The following is a 27,461-nucleotide window of genomic DNA, read 5'->3' on the forward strand; positions in this document are numbered from 1 at the left end:
TATATATATATATATATATATATATATATATATATATATATATATATATATATATATATATATATATATATATATATATATATCATTTTCATCATTCAAAAGGGTTTTTAATTTGACGCAGATAGAAAGAAGTAAACTTTGCAGAAAGATTCAATTTCGTGATAGTAACTGTTCATTATTGTTTTCGTCTCATATTGTGGGATGCCACACTTCATTTTCGCACGTACTTTCACTGTGTGAAAGTGTGTTTTTAATTCGACGCAGGTAGAAAGAAGTTCACTTTGCAGAAAAATTTGATGTCGTGTTAGTAAGTGTTCATTATCGTTTTCCCCTCATATTGAGGGATGCTCCGCTTCATTTTCGCACATACTTTCACCATTCAAAAGGGTTTTTAATTTGACGCAGGTAGAAAGAAGTAAACTTTGCAGAAAGATTCGATTTCGTGATAGTAACTGTACATTATCGTTTCATACCCAGTAAACACAAACAGTAACATAACATTAATGTTACAAGTTCCTACTCAACAATGTAACTGTTATATAACGTGCGTGTTATATAACAGTTACATTGTTGAGTAGGAAATTATAACATTGATGTTATGTTACTATTACTTTGTGTTTACTGAGATATTGATGGATGCTCCGCTTCATTTTCGCATGTATTTTCCATGCAAAAGGATTTTTAATTCTACGTAGGTAGAAAGAAGAAAACTTTGTAGAAAGATTCAATTTCGTGGTAGTAATAGTGCATTATAGTTTTCGTCTCATATTTTTGAATGTGCCACTTCATTTTCGCACGTAATTTCGCAATGCAATATTTGGTTTTTATTTTGGTCCAATTAGCACAAAACAATAGTTTCGCAAAAGTATTCGGTATCACGTCAACAACATTTCCAAAAAAATTTTAATTTGTGTTGACTTGACCAAATTAAAAGTTCTTTTGTATAGTAAAGATGCATAAATGAAATAGGGCATTCCTCTTTCAAAGATGAAAACGATGTGGAACTATTGCTATCGTCACACTGATTTCATTTTTCAATAATTATAGTTTACTAACTGCTCAATTTATATGACAAAATTACATGCGAAAATAAAGTGTAACATTGGTCAGTGCGAAATAAAAAAAATATCTTAAATTACCGTTGCTAATTATATTGAAATCTCATATAATAGGTAACATATTTTTCAAAATATTATTCTCAAATTACAACACTCTTTTCTAAAAACTTTTTCTTTGATGCACCCAATACACAAGCGGTTTGAAGAATTCATCAGCAAAAGCTTGTTTTGGAGAGAATGCAAATATCAACAACGTGCTATTCACATTTATGTAACGTCTATGTGTAAGAAAATTGAAATGACAACGTAACACACACATTTGCATAATATTTGTGAAAAGATGATAACAGTATCATGTTAGCGCCTATTTGACGATCGTCTTTATTTCATAAGTATCTATGTATACTTATTTCATAAGTATCTATGTATACATAAATTCGATATCGTTGGTGAATGATGATAACGTTTTTTACTTTTTGATAATCGCTCTACATTATCGACGCTTATCAAGTTCGTTGCTCGGTCCGGTATCTCTTTAACTTACCAAGAAGTTGGAACAATCGGCTCTAAAAGATTATTAGACCCGTTATTTCAAATTGAACGTTGTAATTAGTTTCAAAGTCTCCGCTACGAACCGCCACTTTCCGGACGAAGAGTTTAAGGGGGCAATATCGTTTCTCGGCCGAAAAAGGAGGCTATTTTTGCAAATTTTTTTCTTGAACTATGCGGCCGATTATTTTGAAACTTGGTACGCTAAATACTACATATTTCATTTGTATGTCAGAATTTTTATAAGTATGTACGCTGCGAAGTATAAAAGTTATTGAAAAACACAGTTATTGAAAACAGTTATTGAAGTTATTGTGAAACTGAAATAAGCGGTTTTTACTCCATAGCGCGCATGACTCGTTAATCTGAAACAAGAAAGATTATTAAACTAGGGACTTCAGTTATCGCTGGAACTAGGGATATTGAAAACGGATCGTTTTTCAGCAAGTTGTAGGTATTTGAAAAAAATGCTCGAAAAATCGACAGTTAGAGAAAAATCGTTTTGAGAAAAACGCGTTCAGAGTTTCGGGTACTATTTAAACTTATATTTCTAGTACTTACGTAAGTTTCAATCTAATCAGCGATTCCAGGCCCATGAAGCAAACACATCCGAGTCGTTCTTTTGTTACCTAGGGTTCATAGGATCTTTGTGGCATATATCTGACGAAATTTTAAACGGCTCGGTGAGCGCCGGATTCGACCTGCCCGCCGCTTCGAATAATAGGCTGTAACTTACGCTTACAATTTTTCGAATTTTTCGATGCGATAAATAGGAATAGATTCTTAAAAATACATAATTTAATAAAATGTAAAAAAAGAAAAATCGATTTTTTACCAGAGAAACGGTATTACCCACTTAAGATCGTGGTACAACTAAACAATGAGTTGGACGCAATCTCGCTTTGTCAAGTAGTACTACTCAACGACGGACCAGACGTCCTTATTTTATTATAAAAAATAGTTATAATGCTTTTGAAAGAGTAGATAAACACAGAGAACGTATTTTAATGTTTGTTTGGATACTAAACGTATTTTTGATTTTACTGTAACAAATGTTCTACATATCCTCCATTCTAGAAAATACATTATTTTACAAAACATGTCAAAAACGTTTTGGAATGATATAAAAATTACTTTAGCATTATTAACAATTTTAAGATAAGTTCTTTTACTTTTAAGCTATTTCATTTTTATTCTCATACTTTTATTATTTCTTTTTCCTTATCGTCCTTTAAATTATCTTTTTTCGTTGTGTTTATTCATTCTCTTTACGCACACTTCAAGTTCATCTTTTTAACTTTATTTATTTATCCTTATCACATTCAATTATGGATAATACCTCTAATAAATCATTATATTTACCTGAATATATATCTCTGCAAATACAATTCCTTTAAAAAAACTCAATATGTCAGCAAACTTCTATAATATCTGACTATTCACTTGGAGCGTTTCTAGTAAACAGCAAGTATCAATAATCGTGTAATAGTTATATTGTTATGTAGGATACTTGACATCAATGTTATGTTATTGATACTTATTATTGTTATTGATGTTATGTTATTGATACTACTTATTGTGTTGGAATCCTTTAGTTCTATTAGGGAGGATAATGAAGTTATTTAATTGAGAAATTATTTATTATATGAAAAATTCCCCATTTTGACGAATATTGACATAATCAGATATTATATAATTCTAAAGTGTTTTTCTTTAAGAAAAATCACTTCAGCAGCACAATGTATTGAGCCAATATTGAATCTATAACGGTAGATGTAGAATCTATAGCAACCAACCATTGATCAACTAGTACGTGCTTCTCGGGCAATTAAACCTTCAGCTTCAAGATGAAGGAAAGTATGTAAATATCATTAAGATCAAGATAGGATAATAGCCTGTATAACATTAAATCTTGAGAGATTCGCCATCCTTCCACATTCAACAGAATCTGCAAAAGAAAAAAAAATATATATGGAAAAATAAAGCGCAAAACGAGAAGTGATGAGGATATGAAGAGTGATAATACTTGGAGGATCTCGCTCGAATCAAACGCCAAGCCATTACTTTGGGCTAATTTTATTAATTCAATTAACAACGTGTTATAATACTCTTCGTCTCTTGCTCTTATTTATAATTACATAATTGTAATGAATTGTTATTGTTTTCTTTAGACCCGTCGTCTCCCAACATCTTAGCACAACTCGTCCGAATTAACTGACACGCACGTGCGGCGGCACACAGGATCGTCACGATCTCACCGTCGTAATCATTATCATCAGTATCGTCATCTTCATCATCATTTTATCATTAGCGTAACAGTCGTCGTCAGATTATCACTCAACGCACCTAATTACTTAATTACCGGATATGGCAGCTACAACTTATAAGAAATATTACAAAATCACTTGTGACTCGCATTCTTCTCGCGCTTGCACAATATTTGACGCATACGAACGCTATCACACCGAGACGAGCGATCCCTTCCTTCTCTTTCTTTTCTTTCTTTCTTCGTTTTTGCGCACAAACGATCGCGCGATCTCAGTCGACGAGATTGCATTCGGCTCCATGAAAAATCGGCTCTGTCCGGTGCGTGCACAGTCTCCGGTCCTCGCAAGAAAGAGCAACCCTTCGTTTTACGACGTCGTCCGTGAGACCTCTTCCCTTCGTTTACGCGCGTTTCTGAAATATATAGTAATCGAGCGCTCGTGACAACCACCCGGACGCGCCGTTTCGCGTCCGCGATCGTGCAGCGTACGGTATAGGAAGAACGCACAGAGGGACCGAGGGACACACGGCATACGCGCGCATAAGTTCGTTCGCTCGTGTTATAACATATGTTTCGAGATCATTGGTGGCGGCGACCGTCGACACGTCGATGAATGCCTCCCGGAACAGAGATCCGTTGCGATGAGCCGTCCGATCGATCGCAACGTAGTTTACCGCTAAATCTATCACACCACGCGCCCGCTAAACTATCACACCATACCGCTAAACTATCACACCATTCGCCCGCATTCACTCTCCTTCGTTCTACGGGCGTATGCATACGCAAATCGCCTATTAGTCTCCTAGTAATTCATCAGTATTAATTAGTCGTACATTTAATTTTTTTCTCTTTTAATCACTCGTAAATTAATTACCTATAGTCGTTAAATCTGTATCTTGTAAACCTGTACTCGCGCGCATGCGACCACTGTGTGCGTACGCGCGCGTACATACATACTTCTCTATGTGCGTGCACATGTTGTGTGGCTATGTTCTGTATTTGTATCTCTGTGTGCGTGTATGTGCGCATGTATGGGCGCTCGCGTGCGCGCATATGTGTGTATATGTACGTGTATCATACGTGTGTAATGCCTCTGTGTCTCAGTATTATTTCATATAGCTGATAAACTATCTATTTATTTAAAGTTTACGTTTTATAAATATTCTATAGTAAACCGCGTTTTCCTTTTTTCTTCTTTTCTTTTCTCTTCTTTTCTCTCTCTCTCTTTTTTCTTTTGTTGCTCCGCAATTCGATTATGCGCTTTTGTACGAGGGTGTAATGCGAACCGAGTGATATTGTATAGTTTGACGTGTGCTCGTATTATATGTGTGTATACGCGTGTAAGTGTGTCTGTGTGTACGTACGTCTCGTATAACCAACTTAATAATCGCGTACAGGTGCTTTCGAGTGAGCGTAGAATTCTCGCCGTGGGATCGATATCCGCCGTCCGTGCATTCGCCCGAGGTACGTGCGGTCCGGTTTCGGGCTTCTCGAGCGTAAATGGTAACAGAGGTAAGCGAGTTCGTCGATAGGCGGCTTGGTGCGTCGGTGAGTGTACGACTTGCGATTAAGTGTGTTCCACGTGCGACAATAACGACGAATGACAATGGAACGGGCGAGTGCACGGTCAAGGGAATGAACAAGCGAGCGAGTTGTCCCACTTCGACGGCGGTCTCGATTGTCTAAAGTAGAAAGATTGGAGAAGCATGGTGTTACAGTGATTAGAAATAGATAGAAATCGACAGAGGAAGAGAGAGAAGGAGGCAAAGAGAGGAGGAAGAGAAGAGAGAAAGAGGAGAGAGGAAGGGGGAGAGGGAAGAAAGAGAGAGAGAGAGAGAAAGAGAGAGAGAATAGCACAATTGGGGAAAAAATACAAAAAGAATAGCCGAACGAAAGAAGCGCTCGCGCGTAGTTTCGCCGCGGTGGGTTTCCCCGCGGCGCAAGAGATGAACACTCGTTAGATATTAGTAGAAGTACTAGACAAAACCGGCGAAGTTCTCTACTGCTTAAAGTTACAGTTAAATAACGGACGGCCGGCAGCACACCAGTTTATGTTCTTCTTTTTCTTCTTCTTTTCTTTTTTTTCCTTTTTGGTTGAACGATCAGACGGGTTTCGATTATTGCGATTAGAGACTCGTCTTTTTTATTTTATATTTATATTATATATATTATATATGTATATGTATATATATAAGGGCACTGCCGTGCCGCACGATCTAGCTTCTTTTCGTTTAAATAGTTACGATAAAGTACGAGATAGGAGGCAATTACAGTTTACGGAAAATTTGACTGATAGATTCCGCAGGTAGGAAGGGAATACAAAGGTGCATGCCGCTCTCCATTGACGTTCGTGTGAAGGAAGTATGAACGGCCGTCGTTTCTTTTTCTTTTCCCCACTTTTCTCGGCTTTTGGTTTCCGCGTACTGTTAAAGATTTTCTTCGGCGCTTGTCGCCGCGTCACCGTGTCACTGCACATGATTCGCATTCGCGAGCGACTGTCATGAGCCGCAAGAGGTTACGCGTGGACTCGCTGAAACCGCGCCAGGAATGTGTTAGGAAATACGACAGAGCGTGTGTATGTGTGTATGTGTGGAATATAGAGAGAAAGACACGCATTCGTAGTAGTCTCGTTCAAGAGGAGTCCCAGCTGATCGATGTTGCCCGCTTTATTTTGTCATCTTCCAAATTCGAGAAAGGAAGAAACAAGAGAAGAAGCAGGATGACGAGGAGGAAGAAGAAGAGATGCCGGAGGAATCGGTGATCCGCGAGAAAGCATCCGTCTCCGAATGCATCGTGACGTCGTTCGATTTCGTCATGCCCGTCGTTGCACACTTTGTCTTCCTCATCATCCTCTTCTTCAGTAGGTCCAACGTCTCGTCGGTGAAATCGGCGATATTGATCGTCGACGACACGGCGATATTGATCGTCGACGACACGACGATCAGGACGACACGTAGTTGGTCTCCTCTCGTGTCTCGACTGGTAAAAATAATGAGCTACGCAGCGATGGAAAGAACTTCGTGAACACACGGCCATCCTATAGTCACTCCGGTCGTTCGTTCACCGTCAGCCGATCGGCGGTGAGCACGTTTGTGGCTTGGTCCGACGTGCGCGTGCACGTGCGCCCGTTTTGATCAATCGGCCGCGGGCCGGTTGTGGTCGGTCCCGGCGCGTTCTCTCCGTCGGATCTTCGCGAGATGATCGAGGTGTCGGTCCGATGGTCGTCACAGGTCGTTCTGACGATCACTACTTCACTCGCGACGAGCCGTTGCAATCCGCAGTGACGATCTGACGAATCGGTGACGACCGCTGTCAGTAGACCCAGGAGACGGGCACCCATTGAGGTGTCGTGTGCACGCGCTCGATTGCGGCCTCCAGTTGAGCGATCGTCTCGTCAAGGTCGTTGTTCACGATGGTCAGGTCGAAGAAGTGCCCGTACGCCTGCTTCAGCATGTCCGACTCTTTCGCCAGTCGTTCCAGACTGCCATCAAGCTGGAAAGCACAAGCGATATTTAAAAAAAATCGTTGTCGATCCATCTCTTGTGGATTCCACGATATGGCTGCGTAAAAACTGACGATCGGAAGGGACGAATCGGATAATAAACTCGGATAATAAATCGAGTCCGATGATAACAGATCGAAGTGCTCTACTCTTTTCATCGTTTATCGGCGCAGACTCACAAGTGATCGTCGAACTTCAATAGTTCCATCGGTTATATCTTGAGAACCTCTCGCGTCTCGCAATGAAAAGAATATCATCTATCACACTTTCTATGCTTTACACTTTCTACAGAGCGTATTTCATATCGGACATATTATGTGTATATTTAACTGCATTATATACAGCGAATATTAAATAAATCATCTTTTAATTAAAAATGAGACGGATAATATTGGGATTTGGGCATTTAATTCTATATACTGTAAAGCGTTCGCGATGAGCACATACTTATTGTTTATTAACGTGTGTATATTATATTTATAGAACTGTCACATGTATAGAGTGCCCGCCGTTCTTGATCGATTTCAGGTCAGAGTACATTCGCAGATTTTGATCGGTTAGAGACAACAATTCACTTAGGAACAAGTGAGCCGATGATTGTTTGCCCGATTAATTCGCTAAATCCATTATTCATGTGAAGATCGCTGAATAGTTGGCTTAATTGCTCAATTGGCGTGCAGGCATTCCCGACTCACGCTGTTAGCTATGAATCAAGAACTGTGAGCCACATTTCGGTGTGGATCGGGGAGCATTTGCACATATCAGTGTTCTCCCCACATGTACTCTTTGATGGATCCTTTGCCTCCTAACTAGATATTGCGTTAGTGCGCTGCAGAATGTACTGTTATAGAATGAAGTCTCTTTGACAATTAATCACATTTCACAGCGAACACTTTAAAGCCAATATTATAGACCGGGTTATAGCTTGATCGAATGGAACGTCTTCTGCATACATCGTATTTCTGCATATATTGTATTTTAATTAATTATCTGGTACTATAGAATATTTGATACGCAAATAGGATACGCGGTTATCTATGCAAATGAGAAATATACATTATTATTTTAATATTGTATACATGAGCTTAAATGTAAATGCGATCGATGAATAAGCGCGCTCCAAGAGTCTCGAGAATATAACGTTCAAATAAACATGACGAAATTTGTAATTAGGTTATTGTTGGCACACAATGTGTATGTTGAGACATACATTTTTAAACAGTCGGCTATATGCATTGTACGAAATAATAGCAAAGGTTATACGAAAAGATGTATCTATATTTTATTGTGAATTTATGAATATCCCATTTTTGCTTGTATTGCATATACTCGCGTGCCCGCCAATAAATCTCATATTGTAATAAAACACGTTCTCATCGATCGATGCTAGGCGGTCTGCGAGGGAAATATTCAAAATATGCAATATATAAGTTTATTCTTCAAGCTCTCCCTCGGAGCTTGTTGCTATACTTACGTCCGTAACGTTTTGAAATACTGGTGAGGCGATGAAGACGACGTAAGGTGCAAATTCAGCGGTACGTAAAACTTTCAGCGCTTGCGGTTCGACATCCAATATGGCCATTCTGCCTTCTTCGTGAATTTTGCGAATAGTTTCGAGTTTAGTTCCGTACATAGCGTCTTCGTGCGTACCTGTTCATAAGAAAAACAGATTAAGTCTCAGATGAGGGAACTTTAATCGGGAGAGGATTAGCTCTCGCGGCTTTTCAATTTACCATATTCGAGGTATTCATTAGCGGCTATGTCTGCCATCATCTCGTCGTGCGATACGAAATAGTAATTACGACCATCCTCTTCGTCGTTTCGTGGAAGCCTCGTTGTATCTGCGCATCAACCAATTAAATTCGATATACATATCTCTCTATGTATTTTTCACAACTATTTAACTTCACAATCTTTTTCCATGGTAAAAAGACATTTTCCATTATATATTTTCATTTATTTTCTTATTGATAACAAGTAACTTTATTATATTGAAATATTACACAAACTTCGAGATACTTACGCGGAATAGGATAGGCATATTTCTCGGGATGTTTGGAGATAATTGTGTTCTTTATGTGTCGTCGACCGACACCGTGTGCTCCCAATAATACTAATGTCTTTCTCTGAAAGGCAGGATCTGCAAAGATAAAGATAGAGTGTTAGAATATTTCTGGAGATCAACATCTAGATATTTCATGTGCGTCATAATACGCGTATATTTTATGTGAAACTATTTATGGATAAATTCAACAGTCGCGCAGTCGAGCGTGGGAAAGCAGGTAGGCACTGATCGTTCACGTTAAATCAATTATACGAATCACAATTATTATACGAGTAAATAATTCCAATTAATTATTATACGAATAATGAAATACATAATTAATTATCGCGTGACAATTATACGAAATAACGTGCGAAACTCACAAGGAAGCTTCACGACCTCTTCGTAGGTCACCAGGTCCAGCTGGTCGAAAACAGCATTGTGCTTAGCGAGATATTTATCCTTGTATTGCTTCTTTTTCCGGCCGAATATTGAGCAATTTACTGCAAACAAGAAAGGATCGTTAATGAGAAACTTGAGACGCGGCCGCCTCCGCCTGCCCCGAAGACGCTTATTCAACGTAAACTTGCAAATTACCGTGCAAGTGTCACGTTACGAAATCCATTATCCGTGTTAAGTAAAAGAGTTGCACGCCTTTGAAGATGTCGATGGACGGCCGTTAAATCGATTTCAAGGGGACGATCGCGATTCCGTGAATATCGCGCAGCGAGATCGACTAGTGAATTTAATTTACGTACATTACGTATACGTATACGCGTACGTGTACGCACCAAAAATCGCGTCAGAGAGTGAAGTGACGGATTTTTTTATGAGAAAAAAATAACGACTTTTCTACAATATAGATCACAAAAATGTACTAAGTTTTCTCTTCAACTAGATCGACCGATAATGCGCGACATACGTTACGTTGTTGACGAAAAATGGGCACGACGGAGAGGTGGTTTCCCGCAGAAGTCATTCGCAAAGAAAGATCGTTCACGTCGCTAGGACATCTCGTGTGATCATGTTTCCTAAATATACACTCGTCGCCCGACACTATCCCTATCGGAGACGCGGCACGCACCAATGTGCATGCACATCACAATCGTGACGGTCCCTCGAAATAACAACTTGGAGAATTAACGAGAGAGTCACGCCGACGTGAAGCGACGGACTGCTACTTGGCGACAACGTCACTTCCTGGGTCAAGCAAGATCTTGTCTATATCGATATAAAAAGAGTTCATTCAGTCAGCCAGTTCGAAAGAAGCCATGCCCAAAAGGCACTTGGGAGTCCTATATTGAAAGGGGTGTTCCAGCAGGTCACAAGATGACATTGTAAGGTCCGTGGTGTAAGAGATTAATGCGTGAGACCTTGAATATACGCGTCATAATCGGAGCCACGGTGAATATCGTGAGAGTGTTATCCTCCCGCGATTGCCGGGTTACTGCACCAAGGAGGATCCGCGTGTGACTACATCGTAGATTGAAGTTTCGCGTGATAGCACGACTGTGCAAACCCGCGATATCTTGCCAAAATATTCGGGAGATTGTCGACTGAAGAAACGCATTGGAAAACGCCGCGATCTTTATCCGGGACCTTAGAATACAGTTAAGAAGTCAAAATCGCGTCTCCGGAATTTCTGGCAAGATACTCGCCGGATATCGTTGTCCGTCAGTATTCGGAACGATCGATTGATTATCCGCAGTAAGCTCCGATTATAATCGTGTTGCCGCGATATGTTTGCGAGTGAGGTCGTGCGAGACAAGCAGAGAAGTGCGTGAAACGTTGTTTTTATCTTTTTTTTCTGTGGCGGCCGCATGCATTGAAGCACGCTGTGTAAAAGCATCTATTGATTTATTACACACAGAATGCCATGTCGCTTACATTAATATATTGTTATTGACATTATGCTCGTAATAATTTATAGATTACGTCACACAAAATCATGTATGCAGGCCTGAAAAATGAAAACTTGTGAAAGCTGCTTTGTTACTGCGGTCCTTGATCTTACATGTTTTAAAGACACTGAAATTTACGAAACTGGCATTCATTTTCATGCATCACGTAAGATATTTCTGCAAATTGTATAGTTGAACGATTAACAGTTCTCCCCGAGGATCCGTACGTGATGGATAAAAATTAATGTCATTCTTGAAATCAGAGTGCAGAACTTATTTTAAAGAAGCAATTACTGAATTCTAAGAGAGAGAGAGAGAGGGGGAGCAAAATTATTGCAGATCTGTGTTCCTCTTCGGTGGAAAGTAGCTTAGCGTTGCAACTGCGGTTTTTATGAAATTAACAATTATTTATTGCGCATGTTGCATGAATATTTACTGCACTATGTAACAAGCCTGATACATATACACCTTCTTCATAGAGCATAGCGATGTGTAAAATGTAAAACATTATGTCAAAGCTTCGTCCGGGAGAAGAAACAGATGATGTGCTTTCCGAACTACTTATCCAAATAACTTATTCTTCTTAGCAGAAACAACCGGCTTACTGCCAATTACAAGATGAAATCAAATAAATTCCAAATTCTTCCACGCCCACATTTCATTGTTTCGTCATTTTATCGAATATTGCGAAGCAAATATCGTACAATGTGAAGATGTTGCGCGAATGTTGTTGGTTTATATATTAGAAAAGAATGACTAATTCTACACAATGAAATGAGCTTGGAGATGGTCGCGCACCACGAACGCGATCGACAATCGTCGTCCACCCGCGAGTTTCGTTAATCGAGGCACAGATGTTCTATCCTACTTCTTTCGATCAATCGAATATCTTGTCGTTCGTTTTCTCTGTAAGTGATGCGTGTACTTAGAAGCATGGGTCCAGTCTGTATTTCATGCGTCTAAAAACGGTCCTACGTGACTGACTCTACACGTGTCTACCTGAAGGCAGAGACGTACCTGTCGAGCCGTCGCAGCCTTCGGTGTGAGAAGAACATCCACCTTCTCCTTCAGCGTCTAGCCCCGCATAACACACAACAACAGATATATCACTGCAGCTAATTATTCCAGTGAGCGCTTGCTCTCCGTTTGTCTATTCCTAATCCTCTCCTCCATGCCAGCCACTTACGTCGACAGGCACATAGAGATACACGACGAGCCGACACACCACACGCACACACACACACACATATACACACTTTCTCTCCCTCTCTTTCCCTGCCACCCTTTCTCTCGCGCTAGGCGTGTTCTTAAAGCATTCAGCTCCTGATTTGCATATAACTTTATAACCGCAATTCTCAATTAGACTGTTACCTTTCGACGTTACGAACCGAAACCGCGAAATTGTTTCTACGTACCTTCGTGTTTTCTCGTTCGCCGTTTCATCGTAATTCTTTTCTCAATTGACCGTTCCCGATTCGAATGTATATTATGCAAAATAAGTCGCGTGCGAAAAAGATGAATTTACTGTAGTTGAAGACGACAAGGAATCTTTTCGCTTTTTCTTTTTCTCGTTATTATCGAGCGTAGCCGCAACAATTTCGCCCGGAAATTAACCATCGAGAAAACGTTATTTTAAAAAAGAACTTCTTTTATTTTAAAGAATTCTTGACAATCTGCAGCGGAATTTTTATTAAGAAAAAATCGATTAAGAATCAGTCGCACGAACATGACACCTCGTGTATTTAAAGTCTAATGCGGAAACGACGAACCGTCTTGTATATGGCTTGATGTTTTCTGTCGATCGTTTCTATCGGTCTTCTCTATAGCAACACGTTTAATCTTTAAAACATTTTACGACTAAAATAAAAACGATATTAAAGCTTCATGACTTAAGTGGCGGCTGTCAGAAGTAGCGGTTACGTTTAATTCTTTATTTTCAGCATCCGCTGATAAAAGATATATTTAGCCAGCAGTTGCAGGAACATTCTAGCTTCAAACTTCGATAGGAGATACGAATTTAAAGAATTTCATTCCAAGAATAATGTCTAAAATGATACCAGAGATTTTTGAGTGTTATTATAATCGAAAGATATAATTGGAACAAATGCAATGAACTTCAATCATGAACTTCAGTGAATGCAATCCAAAATTTGGTGCTGAATATACTTGCTCGATTGTGAATCTCATTTCTTTAACATAGAAATTGCATTTATTTATTACCACGATACTTATTATTCTTCGACATGGAAATTGCATTTATTATTATCACGAGCCTAACAACGGTGATATTTCTCATCGGGAAACGTGCATGTTTCCAGCTATTAAAAGAAACACATTTCGAACGATCGGTAGTAAATTACGAAGTTATGTCACAATTGCCAATTCTTTTTATTTTTTGTTTTCGTTCCGGGACGCGGCCTGTGATTAAACGCCAGCGATAATTACCCAGCTAATCTGTCGTGAGCGAATGGTACACTGCCGATACGCATCCCATTTTACGATATATAATTGATTGATAACACACGATACCACATGCTCCATCGAAAAATCTGTACACATCGAATAACACACAGACGACATCGTGTTCGTGAGCGTGTTCGTTTTTTGCGCAGCGGTGAAAATCGGCGGGAAATCGATCGTTAGATGCGACTGGATGACAATGAATCGATCGAGCGTCAGTGAAAGAACGTCACGTAACGACGGTTTCCATAATCGGTGGAATTCCGATTCTCCGCGATCTTGCAGTCGAAAGAAATTCTGCGATCTGCTGGAACCAGTGATTTTCAGAAAGACCCATCCTATTCCGATTTTTAATTGAAATTATCCTCACACTGAGCGCTCTAGTGCGCTCTATATTCTGCCTTTGCGAGATACCGTAATACCATTAAAACTTCCATAACGAGGTTGTTGCGCGGAAAATTTTATCGTCTTCCGATGTTTTATTGGTCGACGGAAGATAGTAAAGAGAATATCTCCGAGATTAACATCTACCATGGTCACTATCGAATATATTTGCATTATTCGTTTTTTCTTTTTTGCAAGATACCTTCTCGTTTGAAAATCTAACTGCAGAAACAATTGAATCATGTGAGAAACGGTAATATAAATTCATTCAGGGGATGCCAAATGCATGAGAGACCAACTCTGATAAAAAAAAACTCCTTCGTCTGGATGAAACTAAAAATGTCGAGTACGTTATCATCTATTACCGACATTATCGATTTTGTGTATATATAGATATTTACAGAACAAAGACGACCGTCAAAATATTACGTTAAATAGACGCTTCATGTTATCACGCTATCCTCTTCTTGTATTTCTTTCCATATACTTTTTCTACATACAGATCTTACACGAATGTGAGTTCGATGTTGTCGATATTCGCGTTTTGTTTAAAACACGCTTTTTAATGCTTTTTGATAGATTCTGCTAATTTGTTTGTATAGAGAGTGGATCACTATAAAAAATTATTATAACAAAACGTTGTATGTAAAAGATTTCGAGGATAACGTTATAAGTTACATATTTAAAAACTTTATCAGCAAAATACATTTTTCTGCAAAGTTTACAACATATCGATTGTACAGAATTATAAATGCTTTTACACAGCAAATGTACGTATGAGAAATGAACTGGAGTATTATCCAATATGTGGTAAAAACAATAAAAAATAAAATAAAAATATAATAAAAAATATAATAAGACTCTAATTATTATTTTTGTATATATTTTTATTGTGTAAAAACACTTGTAATTCTGTACAATCAATGCAACATAAACTTTACAGAGAAATGTCGGTATTTTGCTGGTGAAGTTGTCAAGTGTGGCATCCCCTTGAACGACAAGGGAGAAATTCTTAATTTGAAATCGCGCAGTGAGTTTCTTGCTATTGACACGAAATGTTGCGTGTGTAGAATTATTTTGATATTAAAAACATTATTCCGTCTTGTTCCAATATATGGATAATCGTATAATATGACGAAGGTACAAACGTGGACATCGAGGCTGATTACCTTGTTCTTGTTTGTTCTTTTCCATTGACATGGAGGCGATGCGCCACTCCTGTAACTCGGGCGAAGGGATAAGACCCGCGGAGCCAGCCGCGTTATCCTTCCGCGCCTGCCACCAATGATGGTCGTCCTTGCTGATGATCTGCAGAATATCGCCGGTTTTAAAGGCAATCCCAGCCTGTGCGCATGGTATCAGTTCGTCCTCCAGCGGATCATAGTCGAACTGCGCCCGAACGAAAATCTGTTGGTGCAGTAGAAAATCATGTTACGATAGCTCATGGTTGAGATTCGAGCGTGATAGTAGTAGTAGTAGTAATAGTAGAGTCGTGTCGTCGTCGAATCGTCGTTCGTATGTGACGTCAAGGATTTCACTCCGCGCTGACATATTAAACGGGAGAGAATTACACGAGAAACTATATCGAGTGATTATGAAGGAGGAAGGAGCTTAATACGTGAGATAATTGAAGATCCACGGTGAAATCATTGACATCCATTGGATTAGTGAGAAAAGTCTTAATTAACGAGACAATAGGTCCTCGACGATGAGACGTGACTAAAGTATCGTTCTACGGGCTATATCGATCGCTGATAGACCTACATATAATAGCTGCGCTAGACATAGCGAAACGAATCTAGATATTGCGAGGAAAGCGGAAGATGCGACGTAGTGAAGCAACGGCAATAGCTGCTTGCAAAGAGTAACGGTATAGTACGTAATGTAGAGAATGTACAAAAGTATATCAATGGCAAATATATAGAGAGCGCTCGCACAAAGTTCGTCAAGATTGTAGTGTCGATATTCTGAGGTGCGCGCGTTTAACGACGACGCCGAGTTCACATTTACATGTCACGGCGGGTACGACCAGCGATCGACTCGTAGCTCGATTTCGCCACATCGCTTAAAAGTTAGGAAGGACGGGGTGTCACGCGAATTTCCAGACGAAATATCGGCTCGCCGGTCTCTGAACGTCGCTGTATGACGTTTTGCAGTCGGTACGCTGTCGTTAGGTCGTCGACTCGAAAAAAAAGAGAGTCGTTCCGGCTTTTTACAGTCAATCGATACACATTCATCGGCTCGGAAGAATTCTTCGTTCGTCGGGAGCAGGATAAGGAGTGGCAAAAGGGTGGACACGTGAGTGTTGCGCGAGCTCTTTTGTCGTAATGTCAACTAGCGCTGAGATTTGAATGTCGTTCTTTTTTCTCTTTAGCGATGCATAACACGAACACGCGTGGAAGCGCACACACACACACACACACACACACACATATATATATATATTTATATATATATATATATATATATATATATATATATGTATGTACACGTTCGAGTGGTTCCGTTTTACAAGAAGCTCAAGCACTAGTTGCTGCACATCACGCAAAAACAGACGCACACGTACACACGCGCGCGCGAGCGCAACGCACGCATACCGAAAATGCATGATGCAGAGATATGCGCGCGGCCACTACATGAATGTGTGAATGAAGAACGACGCATGAGACGATAGGTATGATGAATAATATGATTGCGATAGTGACGACGACAAGATTGGCTCTTGATTAACGCAACCATCATTCGCGAGATGAAGTCGCAGGAATTTTTTATAAAAAAAATATATATATATATGTAGAGAGAGGGTGAGACGGGGAGAGGATGACGAGAGAGTCAATGTAGGAGTGCGAGGAAGTTTATTGATTCTGTACGAATATTACTCGCCTCGGTATAGATACATCGTAATTGTATCGATTCTAATTATAACTAGGAATTTTCTCCAGTTGTCCCAAAATCCGAGTATCGGCGACTCGCGACCAATTAACGCGTATGTACTAATTAAAACCAGTGCGGCGGGCAGGCAAAAATTAGCGACTGAAGAGCGCTGGCTGAATATATCCTGCGGTTTTTAACACTGGCCAATTGATGAAATTTTGATATCGTAAAAGGATATATATCTTTCCGTCTGATACGAATATATGTGATTAATTTATGACACGAGCGCACGCGCATATATTCCGATTTATCATTTATTACACGTCTCGCTAAGCCGATTTAATATTCGTACAGTTTTAAAGTAGGCAATGAGAGTTTCACATGTCTATATAGTTAGAGGGAGGAGGGAGATTGCCATCATTTCCGGTGACGCTGACCCCCGACATAGGTTGAAAATATTCCATTTCGATTGTAACCGATAATGCGAAAAAAGTAAAAATGGTACGATGTATGAAAAAAAGTTACAAGTCACACACGTTATCGTGAAAATTGGTTCGCACAAGTTTCTCTTTAGGAAAAAACACTTCCGTGGTAGGATCGAGACACGCGAGAGGGTGTAAAACGAAACTAAGTGACTTACGTTTACTCCGAAAAGTGCGATGATCGCAACGTTAGGCTACGTAGCCTCCGGATCTCTCGGGGGATCGAATGCACGGGAATTGATATTGTCACTCGGTTGACCGTGAGATCGTGTAACGTCTGAGAACGCGTGGCTCGTTGAATTATTGGTACATGAGCGTTTTATCCGTTTTCAGAAGTGGATGTCTGTTCCAGCGTCATGTTGGCAAGTAGCCTCCCTTTGAGAGAATGTCGAGCATGCCCTGTTCAAGCATGACGAGGAGCCACACGTTCTCGAGCCGCTCGGCCGCTTGGGAGGATCACGTATTCACGAATTACGTCAAGTGCGTCGTTTGAGAAGTGAAGGTTCTTTTGACAAGAAACACACGGACGCCCAGGGTGAAGCGCAGAATGGACATGAATATTGTGAAATTCACTCGTCCTTTCTTGTACAAAATTACAAGCAATACGCTACGGGCGCGAAATGACGAGAGGAATTACGTCGTTTACTCTAATTCACGAAATTCGATCAAAAAAATTTTGCAAAGAATTCGACTACACGTATCCTATCAAAGACTTGACCGAAATGAACATGTCTCTTAACAGCGTAGTTCATGATACGATTAAAGCAACGATAATGATGATTCTAAGCTACGTCTAATATCGTAGAGAGATCGTACGCTTCATACAGATTTCCTTTATTTCTAAAGCATTCCTCTGAGCGTCCATGCGAATAGGAATTTTCTCATGTACAGGCGTATAAGCGAACATATCGTTATGTATTACTCGCACTTGATAAATTGTATCGCCAGGTAGAGATGTCGCGCATAGAAAGAGAGAGAAAGAGAGATAAAGAGAAAAAAAGACACGTGGAGTGGGAAAGAAAAATCGATAGACGCGAAAGTCCGAGTAGAGTCCTACTTTTCAGCGATGGCGTGTACAGGTAATAGGAGTAGAGACAGTCAGAGCCACGTGTGCGTGTTGTGTTGTGTATGTATGCGTGTGTATGCGTGTGCGTGTGTTGTGTGCATAATGTGTATATATATATATATATATATATATATATATAGATAAATATAATAATTATATATGTATATACGCATAGCCGTCTAACTACAGCAGTCCAATCACACCAGATCAAGTGGCGGTACTTACTAACACTGGCAGAGGCCTAATCCTGAACAACTAGAGTGTTGAGGAAACAGAAAAAAAGGAAGATCAATTAATTAATACGTTCAAAGTCGCACCAAGCGTTAGTAACGGATTAATCGGAGCCCGCCGCGCGCCACGTCGCGCGGGGGACGGAAATAAAGTGATAAAAATGACACAATCAACGATAAAAGAGCACCTACGGTTGGGTCGCACGCGTCAACGCTTCCGAGATGCACGGTGCGCATTGCTGTGTGTGGCACATGCAGGCTTTACTAGATCCTCGTACTATTAGACAGATGACTCGTATCCTCGACGGCTACGAGAGAGAGAGAGACAGAAAGAGAGAGAAAGAGAGAAAGAAAAAGAGAGAGAAAGAGAGAAAGAGAGAAAAAAAGAAAGAGAAAGAGAGAGCGTTGGGCTTTCGCGTATAATCTATGCGTAAGATATCTTGAGACCGATTTGAAAACGCTACAATCTCGGCGAATCGAATTCTCGATGCTGCAGTTACAACGAAATGAACCTCGCATCCGTTGTCATGTTTTCATTTCGGCTGTCTGGCGCCGAATATACACATATATATATAAACGCAAAAAGGTCATTCTGGCGTACAGCATCGAAATCCGAACTTGTCGAAATTATACTCGCTATTTTTGAGAGAGATGTCTCGTTCGTACCGTACCATTCGCAGTGTAAGATTCTGCACTGGATCAGCGATATCTTTGGATCTCGGTATCTTGAACTTGTTAACGCGACAAGTGTTAATAGCCAGCTGATGCTGATATCACACGAAATTCGAGAAATCTCGGCGAAATGCGGCGATAATGTCGTAAAGAGAAGAAGAGACAGAGAGACAGAGAGACACGACTCTTGTCGGTAGTTGAAGATACCAATCGACGGATGGCAGACTCGCGGAACTGAATCGCAAGCACGGTCTTATAAATTATAGGCTCCGTTGATCCGCGTTTCGCAACACGCGAGTATCGCTGAGGCAGCGCGGAGTGCCGAAATACTACTGACGCGCAATCTAATTAAACCGACGGCGAACAGCGAGCGTTGTTATTATTGCCCGTCGGTTTGAATCCCCGTACAAAACGGCTTAGATACCGTACGCGTAGATTACTGTTGTTTACTCGTACATCCCCGACACCTGCTGCGACTGTCGACTGTACGAAGTAATTTCGAGCTCGCAGCTCTGCGACACGTGTCTGATGAGCGTGACGCGGAAGTATGAGTTTCGAGTGTGAATTCTCGATGTCTTCTATCGATCGGGAGAAATCGAAGCGCGGGCAAAGATCGGGAGAAATCGAACCGGCACAAAGTAGTCGCGTTTTAATGCTCGTGACGGCGGTGGTTCTCGCGCGGACGTAAAGTTTCGCTTGCGCATGTCGGAAAATAAGGAAGAAAAAAAGAGAAACAGGTGAGATACTTTAAAGCGGGAGCAAGCTGGCGGAAGTACTCAGTGGTTTCGCCTCAGGTCGTAAAAGTCCGCGATTAGATCGTCGTTCGAAGTTTCAACGGAGACACGTGACCCGCGCGACCGCTTCACAGAGTGCTTCGATCTTTCGGAATTTCCAGGATCGTTCCTGGCCGCGAACGATCGGACGACGCCCGTTGTTCCCGGCAAAACGCTCGCAAACGCTCGGCAGGCAGGTGACACTCTGACGTTTCAGAGTCTCGGATGACTTCTTTTCTACGTCGTGTTCGCGGTGGCTTTATCGTCACACTGCGGCTTCATTAGTAAAATCGCTTTTACATCGAGCGTGTGTCGTGAGAGGACGAATGATTAATGATTCACAGTGCAAGCGAGCGAGCGAACAGTGTACCTGAAGCATCGTGCTCCGATTGCGGAGTGAACAAAAGTAGTGGAATTTCAAAAAGAAGTATAACGAACACGCAGAACAGTAAAATAAGAGTACCAATTGCTGGACGCGTGCCTTATCCTGGACATTCTTATTGTTTTCATTTTTAAATACGAATATTTAAATATTAAAACTTTCAACATCAACTGTACGTACATAAAGAATGCCTGACATGACACATGTATACAGGTGAAACTCACCCAACTAAACACAAAATTCCTGCATTATTTCGCAAACGACCACGTAAAATTTTAAGTTATTAAAATGGTAGAGGACTTTCAATTTGACCTAACGTGTAAGCACACGACGGCAAACACCATCGCCATCACAGTTCATCTACCACATCTCTCATAGTTATTTTCACCAATCTTTTTTAATTAAGCTTTAATAAATAGCTCAAAATTTTACGTGGTTGTTTGCGAAATAGTGGAGAAATTTTGTATTCAGTTTAATGAGTTATACCTGTACGCAATACATTTATAATATACATATATACAATAAATAAATAAATAGATAAATAAATATATATATATATATATATATTTATATTTATTTTTAATGTTGAAAATTAAATGCTCGTATTTAAAGACCAAAATGATAACAATGTCCAGGATTAGGCGCGTATCCGGGTATTTTTATGTATCGCTCCGTGAATCGGTTTCATACCGATCAAGACCGATGATATCTAAGATGATTTCCGTCGCACATATCGCATCGATTCAATGATGTAAAAAAGAGAGAGAGAGTGCGCGATTTTAGCGCTAGGCTGCCCGAGAATAGAGTTTGTCAACTAATGATATTAATCATCGGCGAACGACATTAGATGGACACGTAGTCAGGTCTTTCGCCGATGAACTACATCTAGACTATGGGATAATACCCAGACAATTTAGCAATTTGTCGAAGCCGATTCGCCGCGGACGCGAGTGTGTCGCAGCGCAAAATTGAAGCAACATTTTCCGCGACAAGTCCGTATCGCTGCGCGCTTTCGGTTCGGTTAGAATCCATATTTCTGCGCTGCGCGGAAATTTCTATGCTGTCCGATTACAAATTCCTATCTCGCTTCGATTCGGACGTGAGGAATAATGATGCGGGGCTCCTTTCATGCAACCGATCCGAGCCCGGCAACGCGACGGCGCGTCCCCGAAGTTCGGGCTTTCGCACTGCTGCGGCTGCTGTTCGAACAAAGTCACCGCGATTGTGCCCATCCCGTTTCCATAGTAACGTCGCAAAGGACAGTGCGTGGACATGGGTGGTTCGTACGTGGGTTTCCGACGTGCATTGGAAGCTGCGCTCTACTTCAAAGAAGAAATGAACGGACGAACGATCGGGAAAGGTTGACGATGTTCGGTATGCTGCTGATGGGATTTTCAGGCGACACCGGGAAAGACAATTCTACTCAGTGATATAGCAGGTACTGCACTATCGACAACTCGTCTGGTGGACTGACTGCTGCTGATGCTGCTGAATCCTCTTGTCGATTTCCATCGGGATCGGACTCTCAGCTTCCGAGCGCCAGACCGAGGACATCGGGCTCGCACTCTCGGAAGGGAGGGAGGTAAAAAGAGCAGTATCGCAGTGCGGTTGAAACTTTCGCGGTCAGTACGCTTCATTCGATTGATTGTTGATAGTGTGCGTCGACGACAACTTTCCGTCAGCCAATTTGGAAAATTTTGTCCTTTCAAGTGTACTGTCAACTGTCATCAGTCTGCGACGATGAGTATGTCTGGATCGCAATGTCTAATTACAGTATTTTCTCGGATACGGTTTCTAATGAACTGTGAAATGTGAAGATGATATTATGTTCAAGAAACGCGCTTTGCACGAAGCATACGTCATGAAATATTTTCCAATATCAAATCGGACTCCCTCGACGCGACGCGCACTGCGATACGTTCTTTTCAAGAACCGGTTGTGCTCTTACGAAGCGGTTTGTCGTTACTGTAAGGTTCGTAGCTTGGAACATGAATGTCACACAGATAATGTAGGGGTTTAGGTGAAGAACACATACACTTAAAGATTACCTATTTCATCCACGCATACTGCAATCAACATATGTATGTGTATGTGTATGTACGGATGTATGTGCGCAAAGTGGTGCGTTGCGAGTGAGAATGGTAAAAGAAGAGCGACGTGATACATAAGGATGAACTAAGATTACAGTTACTGGAGGTTTTTCTATTGGTGGACTTAACTCAGAGAGAGAGAGAGAGAGAGAGAGAGAGAGAGAGAGAGAGAGAGAGACTAGGGTTTTTGAGGGTTTACTATGAACACTGTCCGACGATACGGAACTTTGTAGACGCTTCTTGCACGCGAACATAAGTACACCCAGTCATATTTCCGTTTCTCATGATATCTTTCGCGAAGCTGAGTAGTCATAAAACCGAAAGTACAGGCCGTTGGCAAGCAGAAAACGCACGCGTGCCGAGAATGAAACCCGAGAATACCGTGAGATCAATTCCCGACAAATAGGACTTGAATATGCGCATTTGTAAACGTGTTTTGTAAACGAGAAATAATATATATCTTATAATAGATCGAGAAAAATGTCGGCATTTTTCCTATTTGCATATGAAGTTAACACGATGATTAAGCGTTTTGCAAATAATGGAAATAAACAATTTTCTCCTACACTATCAAAGGACACCCGCCGTATATTATCTGCAACTCGACTCAATTTATTTCTCTAAAACCAGAATCACACGATACATGACTTCATGCTTTCTTATATGCATGCTGATCGGCAGTTCAGTTTGCTGCATGATTCGCTATCGTGTATTGGTAGATCTACGCAGTGAACTGAGTTGTCTGCTGCTCAGCATGCATATCAGAAGACATGAAATCGAGCATCGTGTATTTCTAGTTTCATGTACGGGACCGTGCATCGCGTGCATCAACATAACAAATGACAAAAAATTTCCTTTTTCCCCGGCGTGTGTTATGGCGCGGCTGACGTTCTACGCGCTACCAATCTCGAGAAAGATCGAACTAATTTTCTGGAGATGAGATCTTCGGGAAACTCGAAGGTGTCGTCTGAGATATTATCGAGTGTAGGGCGATAAAGTGTCAACGTAACGATTGTTGCGGGATACAAGAGGGAGGGCGATCGAGCACATTTGTGCGCACGTGTGTTTAACGGAACGGAGAGAGAGAATGAGAAAGAGGGAATGAGAAAGAGAGACACATACACACCTGACACACACACGCACACACACAAATTACTCTTGTATGGGTGTGTATGTGTGTCTGTGCTCGCATGTGAGTGCGTGTGTGAGTATGTACATATGCAGATAACTGTATCGTTCGTCGACTCTATTTCTACGACGGACACGGAGAAGAGGTCACGTTACAGGTGACGTGCGACGACTCGTGGTGTGTTCCAGCGGTTCATGCTTTATTATATCTTCGTACAATGCACTGTAGGGTAACAACGCCGCCGCTGCCGCCGCCGCCGCCGCCGCCGTCGCCGCCGCTGCGCTCGCCGATGCTGTCGCTGTTCTTGCCTAAAGGTGTGCGATTGAGAGGGTGGGTAGTAGTGGTGGGAACCCGAGTGATGGTTTCGGAGATGCAACTTGGTACACGGGGGAAGGAGCGGGCAGACGGGCGGGCGGGCGGGGGGTGCTTATCGTAACCGATGGTGGGGTTTCACTTCCTCCTACGCGAACACGTAAGATACCTCCGTCTCGTTCTAGTGCTTCTCATCGAGAGACGCCTTGAGTTACAACAACAACACTGTCTTATTCGTACCATGTAAACGGGTTGCACGCTCAACTCCGAGAAAACGCGCACACGTGCTTTGTGCACTTACGATCGTGATTATTCAGCGGCGAATGTTCCCTCTCGGCGGACACAGTGCAGACGCACGGGACAGAGAACGGCTGACCTCGTAAGGCTCGTTTCCGCACGAATGACGGATAACGTGCTCGTTACGTGTACTTGGAATTCGCAATTGCCGGCCGACTCGTGTTATCGGAGGCGTGAGCGCGCTCGCAGTTATCAAAAATAGCAATTTTTCCACGGGATCGAGTTATCGAGTTATGTTATCTTAATCGAATCTGTCGTATACAAGAGTGCCGTTTTGTCTTTGCCCATTTGCTTCTCGAACTCGTGATATTACGTATATTTGCCGTGTGGAGGCATGAAAATGTCAGTTAACGTTCATCTGTCCTGCGTCGTATATTCTCTATCTCGCACTCGCCCGAGAGTAACGAGATGTCGTATACTATCTCGGAAAAATATGGTCTACACTATGCGATCGCATATGGTATAATACTCATAATACTCGTTCGCACCATCAACTTTTGCAGTGTACATATCCCGATTAAATCCTGCGTGCCTCTCGTAACATCGACTCCCGAAACACATGTCGCAACGCTTTACAAAGTCTAATCCGACCAAGCCGAGTCTATACACACGTTTATATATAGTACAGAGAATGCAAGCAAGGAAGTAGACGAGATGTCACATCTTTGAATTTTGCCACTTCCACTTTGGTTGCATCTCTACTACGTGATGCGTAACGAGAGAAAGAGATAGACAAATAGATAGATAAAGATAGAGAAAGAGAGAGAGAGAGAGAGAGAGAGAGAGAGAAAGAGAGAGAGAGAGGCTGGGCGCTACGTTAAACATGTACGAACATAAGCGGATATATGTATGTATATATATATATGTGGAGAGATACACACAAGTATTTACATAAACGAATGCTACGTCTCAAGGTGTCGAAAGTATAATTAAAACCGAACTGCAACGCGTTGTCGAACGGCATTAACAACAATAATGTGACTATATCTCGTCCCTTCTCTGTGAACTAAAATATATATATATGTAAATATATACAAACAACGACTAAACAGAAGCTTCTACGATGATTGCTCATCATTGTTCGACGATTCGCGACACTTGTAGAATGACGTTTCACAATTTTCTTCTCTTTGCGTTTTCTTTGCGTCAGGTACAGAATACGTGAAAAATAATATCCGTTTATTCAGGTACGAAGAAAGAGATAAGTGTCTTACTTAAAGCCGTCGTTAGAGTGCGTGTATTGTAACTTTGCACTCAAGTGAAACACCCTGAAGATTCATCGATAGAGGCGTCCGCTGCGATTAATCTGGCGATTATCGAAATCAAATCGCGAGAGGCTTACGCTAGACAACGATTAAGGGTTTCCTTGTTCTCTTTTTCATTCGAGACGATGTAGACGTCGCTATTTTGCGACTTTTACCCTCAACTGCATGTGCGGAAATTTTTGCCAGACGTTCCATTGGCGGACAATAAATATTGCAAGACATGTTGAGAGGGTTTGCGCTGCTTGCTGTGTCTTCTCTTTAGAGAGTGGAATAAATTTTATCGTGCTGGATTATCCAGGAAGAAGTCACCGCGCTATTTCTTCAAATTAATATACTATCTAAATATCTCGTGGAAATTTTTCAAATAAGCGCGAAGATACTAAATATTGATTGTTTTAAAAGTTTGATCATTGAGAGACTCGTGCCGATAGATTCAAATTTTCCTGGACCAGTACATGTATAATAATATATTTTTCTGTGATCTTCGATCGTTACGATGCGATATATGATTGGCCAATAGACAAAACAAAAAAAAAAAGAAAAATAAAGACCAAATTACATTGCTACCAGGCTTGCGCGTTATCTACACAGTCGCGACTGATTCCGTGCAAGACATGATGATCAACTGAACGACCCAGAGAGTTTTACAGTTTCGACTGAAACTCATCGAACGATTTACACAGCCTTACGTGTATGCACTCATGAGAACCACGATGCAGAGAGCTACATCGGCCAAAAAGAAAAGCGTCAGTTCGCAAAGATGTCCTGCATGCAGGTGAGGGTATAATGAGGGGTGTAACAAAAGCTTCCTTACGACAAAAACAACAAACAACATTCCAACACATGTCGAGAAACGAAAATGTGCATTCCTGTTACGTATATATGTATATATATGTATGTATATATACATATATATATTTCTCCCCACCCGTAAAGTGAACTATCGTACTATCAGTAACGAGATGTCTGATCCAAACGTTGTTAAGAACAAATCAGAGAGACAGATAGATAGGAAGAAGCGAGTCAAAAGAGAAGAACTAAATTACGAGAAAGTGAGAGAGAGAGATAGACAAAAAGAGAGATAGTGACAGAGAGAAAAAGAGAATGAGAGAGAAAGAGAGAGGGAGAGAGAGAGAGAGAGAGAGAGAGAGAGACTGAGTGAGAGGGACTGGTGGGAAGAAAAAGAGAACGAGAGAGAAAGAGAAAGAAAGAGAGAGGAAGAGGAAAAGAAATTTAGAGAAAGATTGAAAGATCGGAGAAAGAGAAAGATAAACTGAGGAAAGAAAAAGTGAGAAAGAGTGAGAAAGAAACATGCACGCGCCGTGGACTCGAAAGCGCCGACCAAAGCGTTTTGTTACACCGCTCGTATCGACTTTGCCTTAAAATACAGACTATAAGTTACGTATAGAGATCTCATATACTATAAATTATACTCTAACAATATCGTCCCGTTGCGTTCTCCATTTTATTTGTCTCGCAACGCGGAGCGAGACAGAGTGAGAGGGAAACGTCTGGGATCACACTGGTCCGCGTAATTCACAAAATTCACGTTAATCGGCGACGTCACGTCCGATTTTAGCAGTCTCAACGGCTCACTGCGTTGATCCGGGTAATCCTAGTTGGAGGGGAGGGAAAGAGGAGAATGAAAGAGAGAGAGAGAAAGAAAGAGAGAGAGAGAGAGAGAGAGAGAGAGAGAGAGAGAGAGAGAGAGAGAGAGAGAGAGAG

General features: G+C 41.1%; 1 protein-coding gene across 5 annotated transcripts in view; it reads right to left on the reverse strand.

The window, feature by feature from the left end:
• Positions 1 to 7,185: 7,185 nt before the first annotated feature.
• The window catches only part of LOC116850192 (peripheral plasma membrane protein CASK), a 238,178-nt gene continuing 217,902 nt past the window's right edge, over positions 7,186 to 27,461 (reverse strand). For all 5 annotated transcript variants that reach the window (XM_032828171.1, XM_032828172.1, XM_032828170.1 and 2 more), the window contains 8 exons: positions 18,812 to 18,841; positions 15,334 to 15,571; positions 12,338 to 12,394; positions 9,803 to 9,922; positions 9,399 to 9,515; positions 9,109 to 9,216; positions 8,850 to 9,025; positions 7,186 to 7,365 (listed from right to left, as the gene is read on the reverse strand). In XM_032828171.1, the coding sequence (XP_032684062.1) occupies positions 7,186 to 7,365; positions 8,850 to 9,025; positions 9,109 to 9,216; positions 9,399 to 9,515; positions 9,803 to 9,922; positions 12,338 to 12,394; positions 15,334 to 15,571; positions 18,812 to 18,841 (1,026 nt within the window). The remainder of the gene's footprint in view (positions 7,366 to 8,849; positions 9,026 to 9,108; positions 9,217 to 9,398; positions 9,516 to 9,802; positions 9,923 to 12,337; positions 12,395 to 15,333; positions 15,572 to 18,811; positions 18,842 to 27,461) is intronic.

This window comes from Odontomachus brunneus, unplaced genomic scaffold, assembly GCF_010583005.1.
Source record: "Odontomachus brunneus isolate Ranch 3 - 2012 unplaced genomic scaffold, Obru_v1 Obru_scaffold_136, whole genome shotgun sequence".
Lineage (NCBI taxonomy): Eukaryota > Metazoa > Arthropoda > Insecta > Hymenoptera > Formicidae > Odontomachus > Odontomachus brunneus.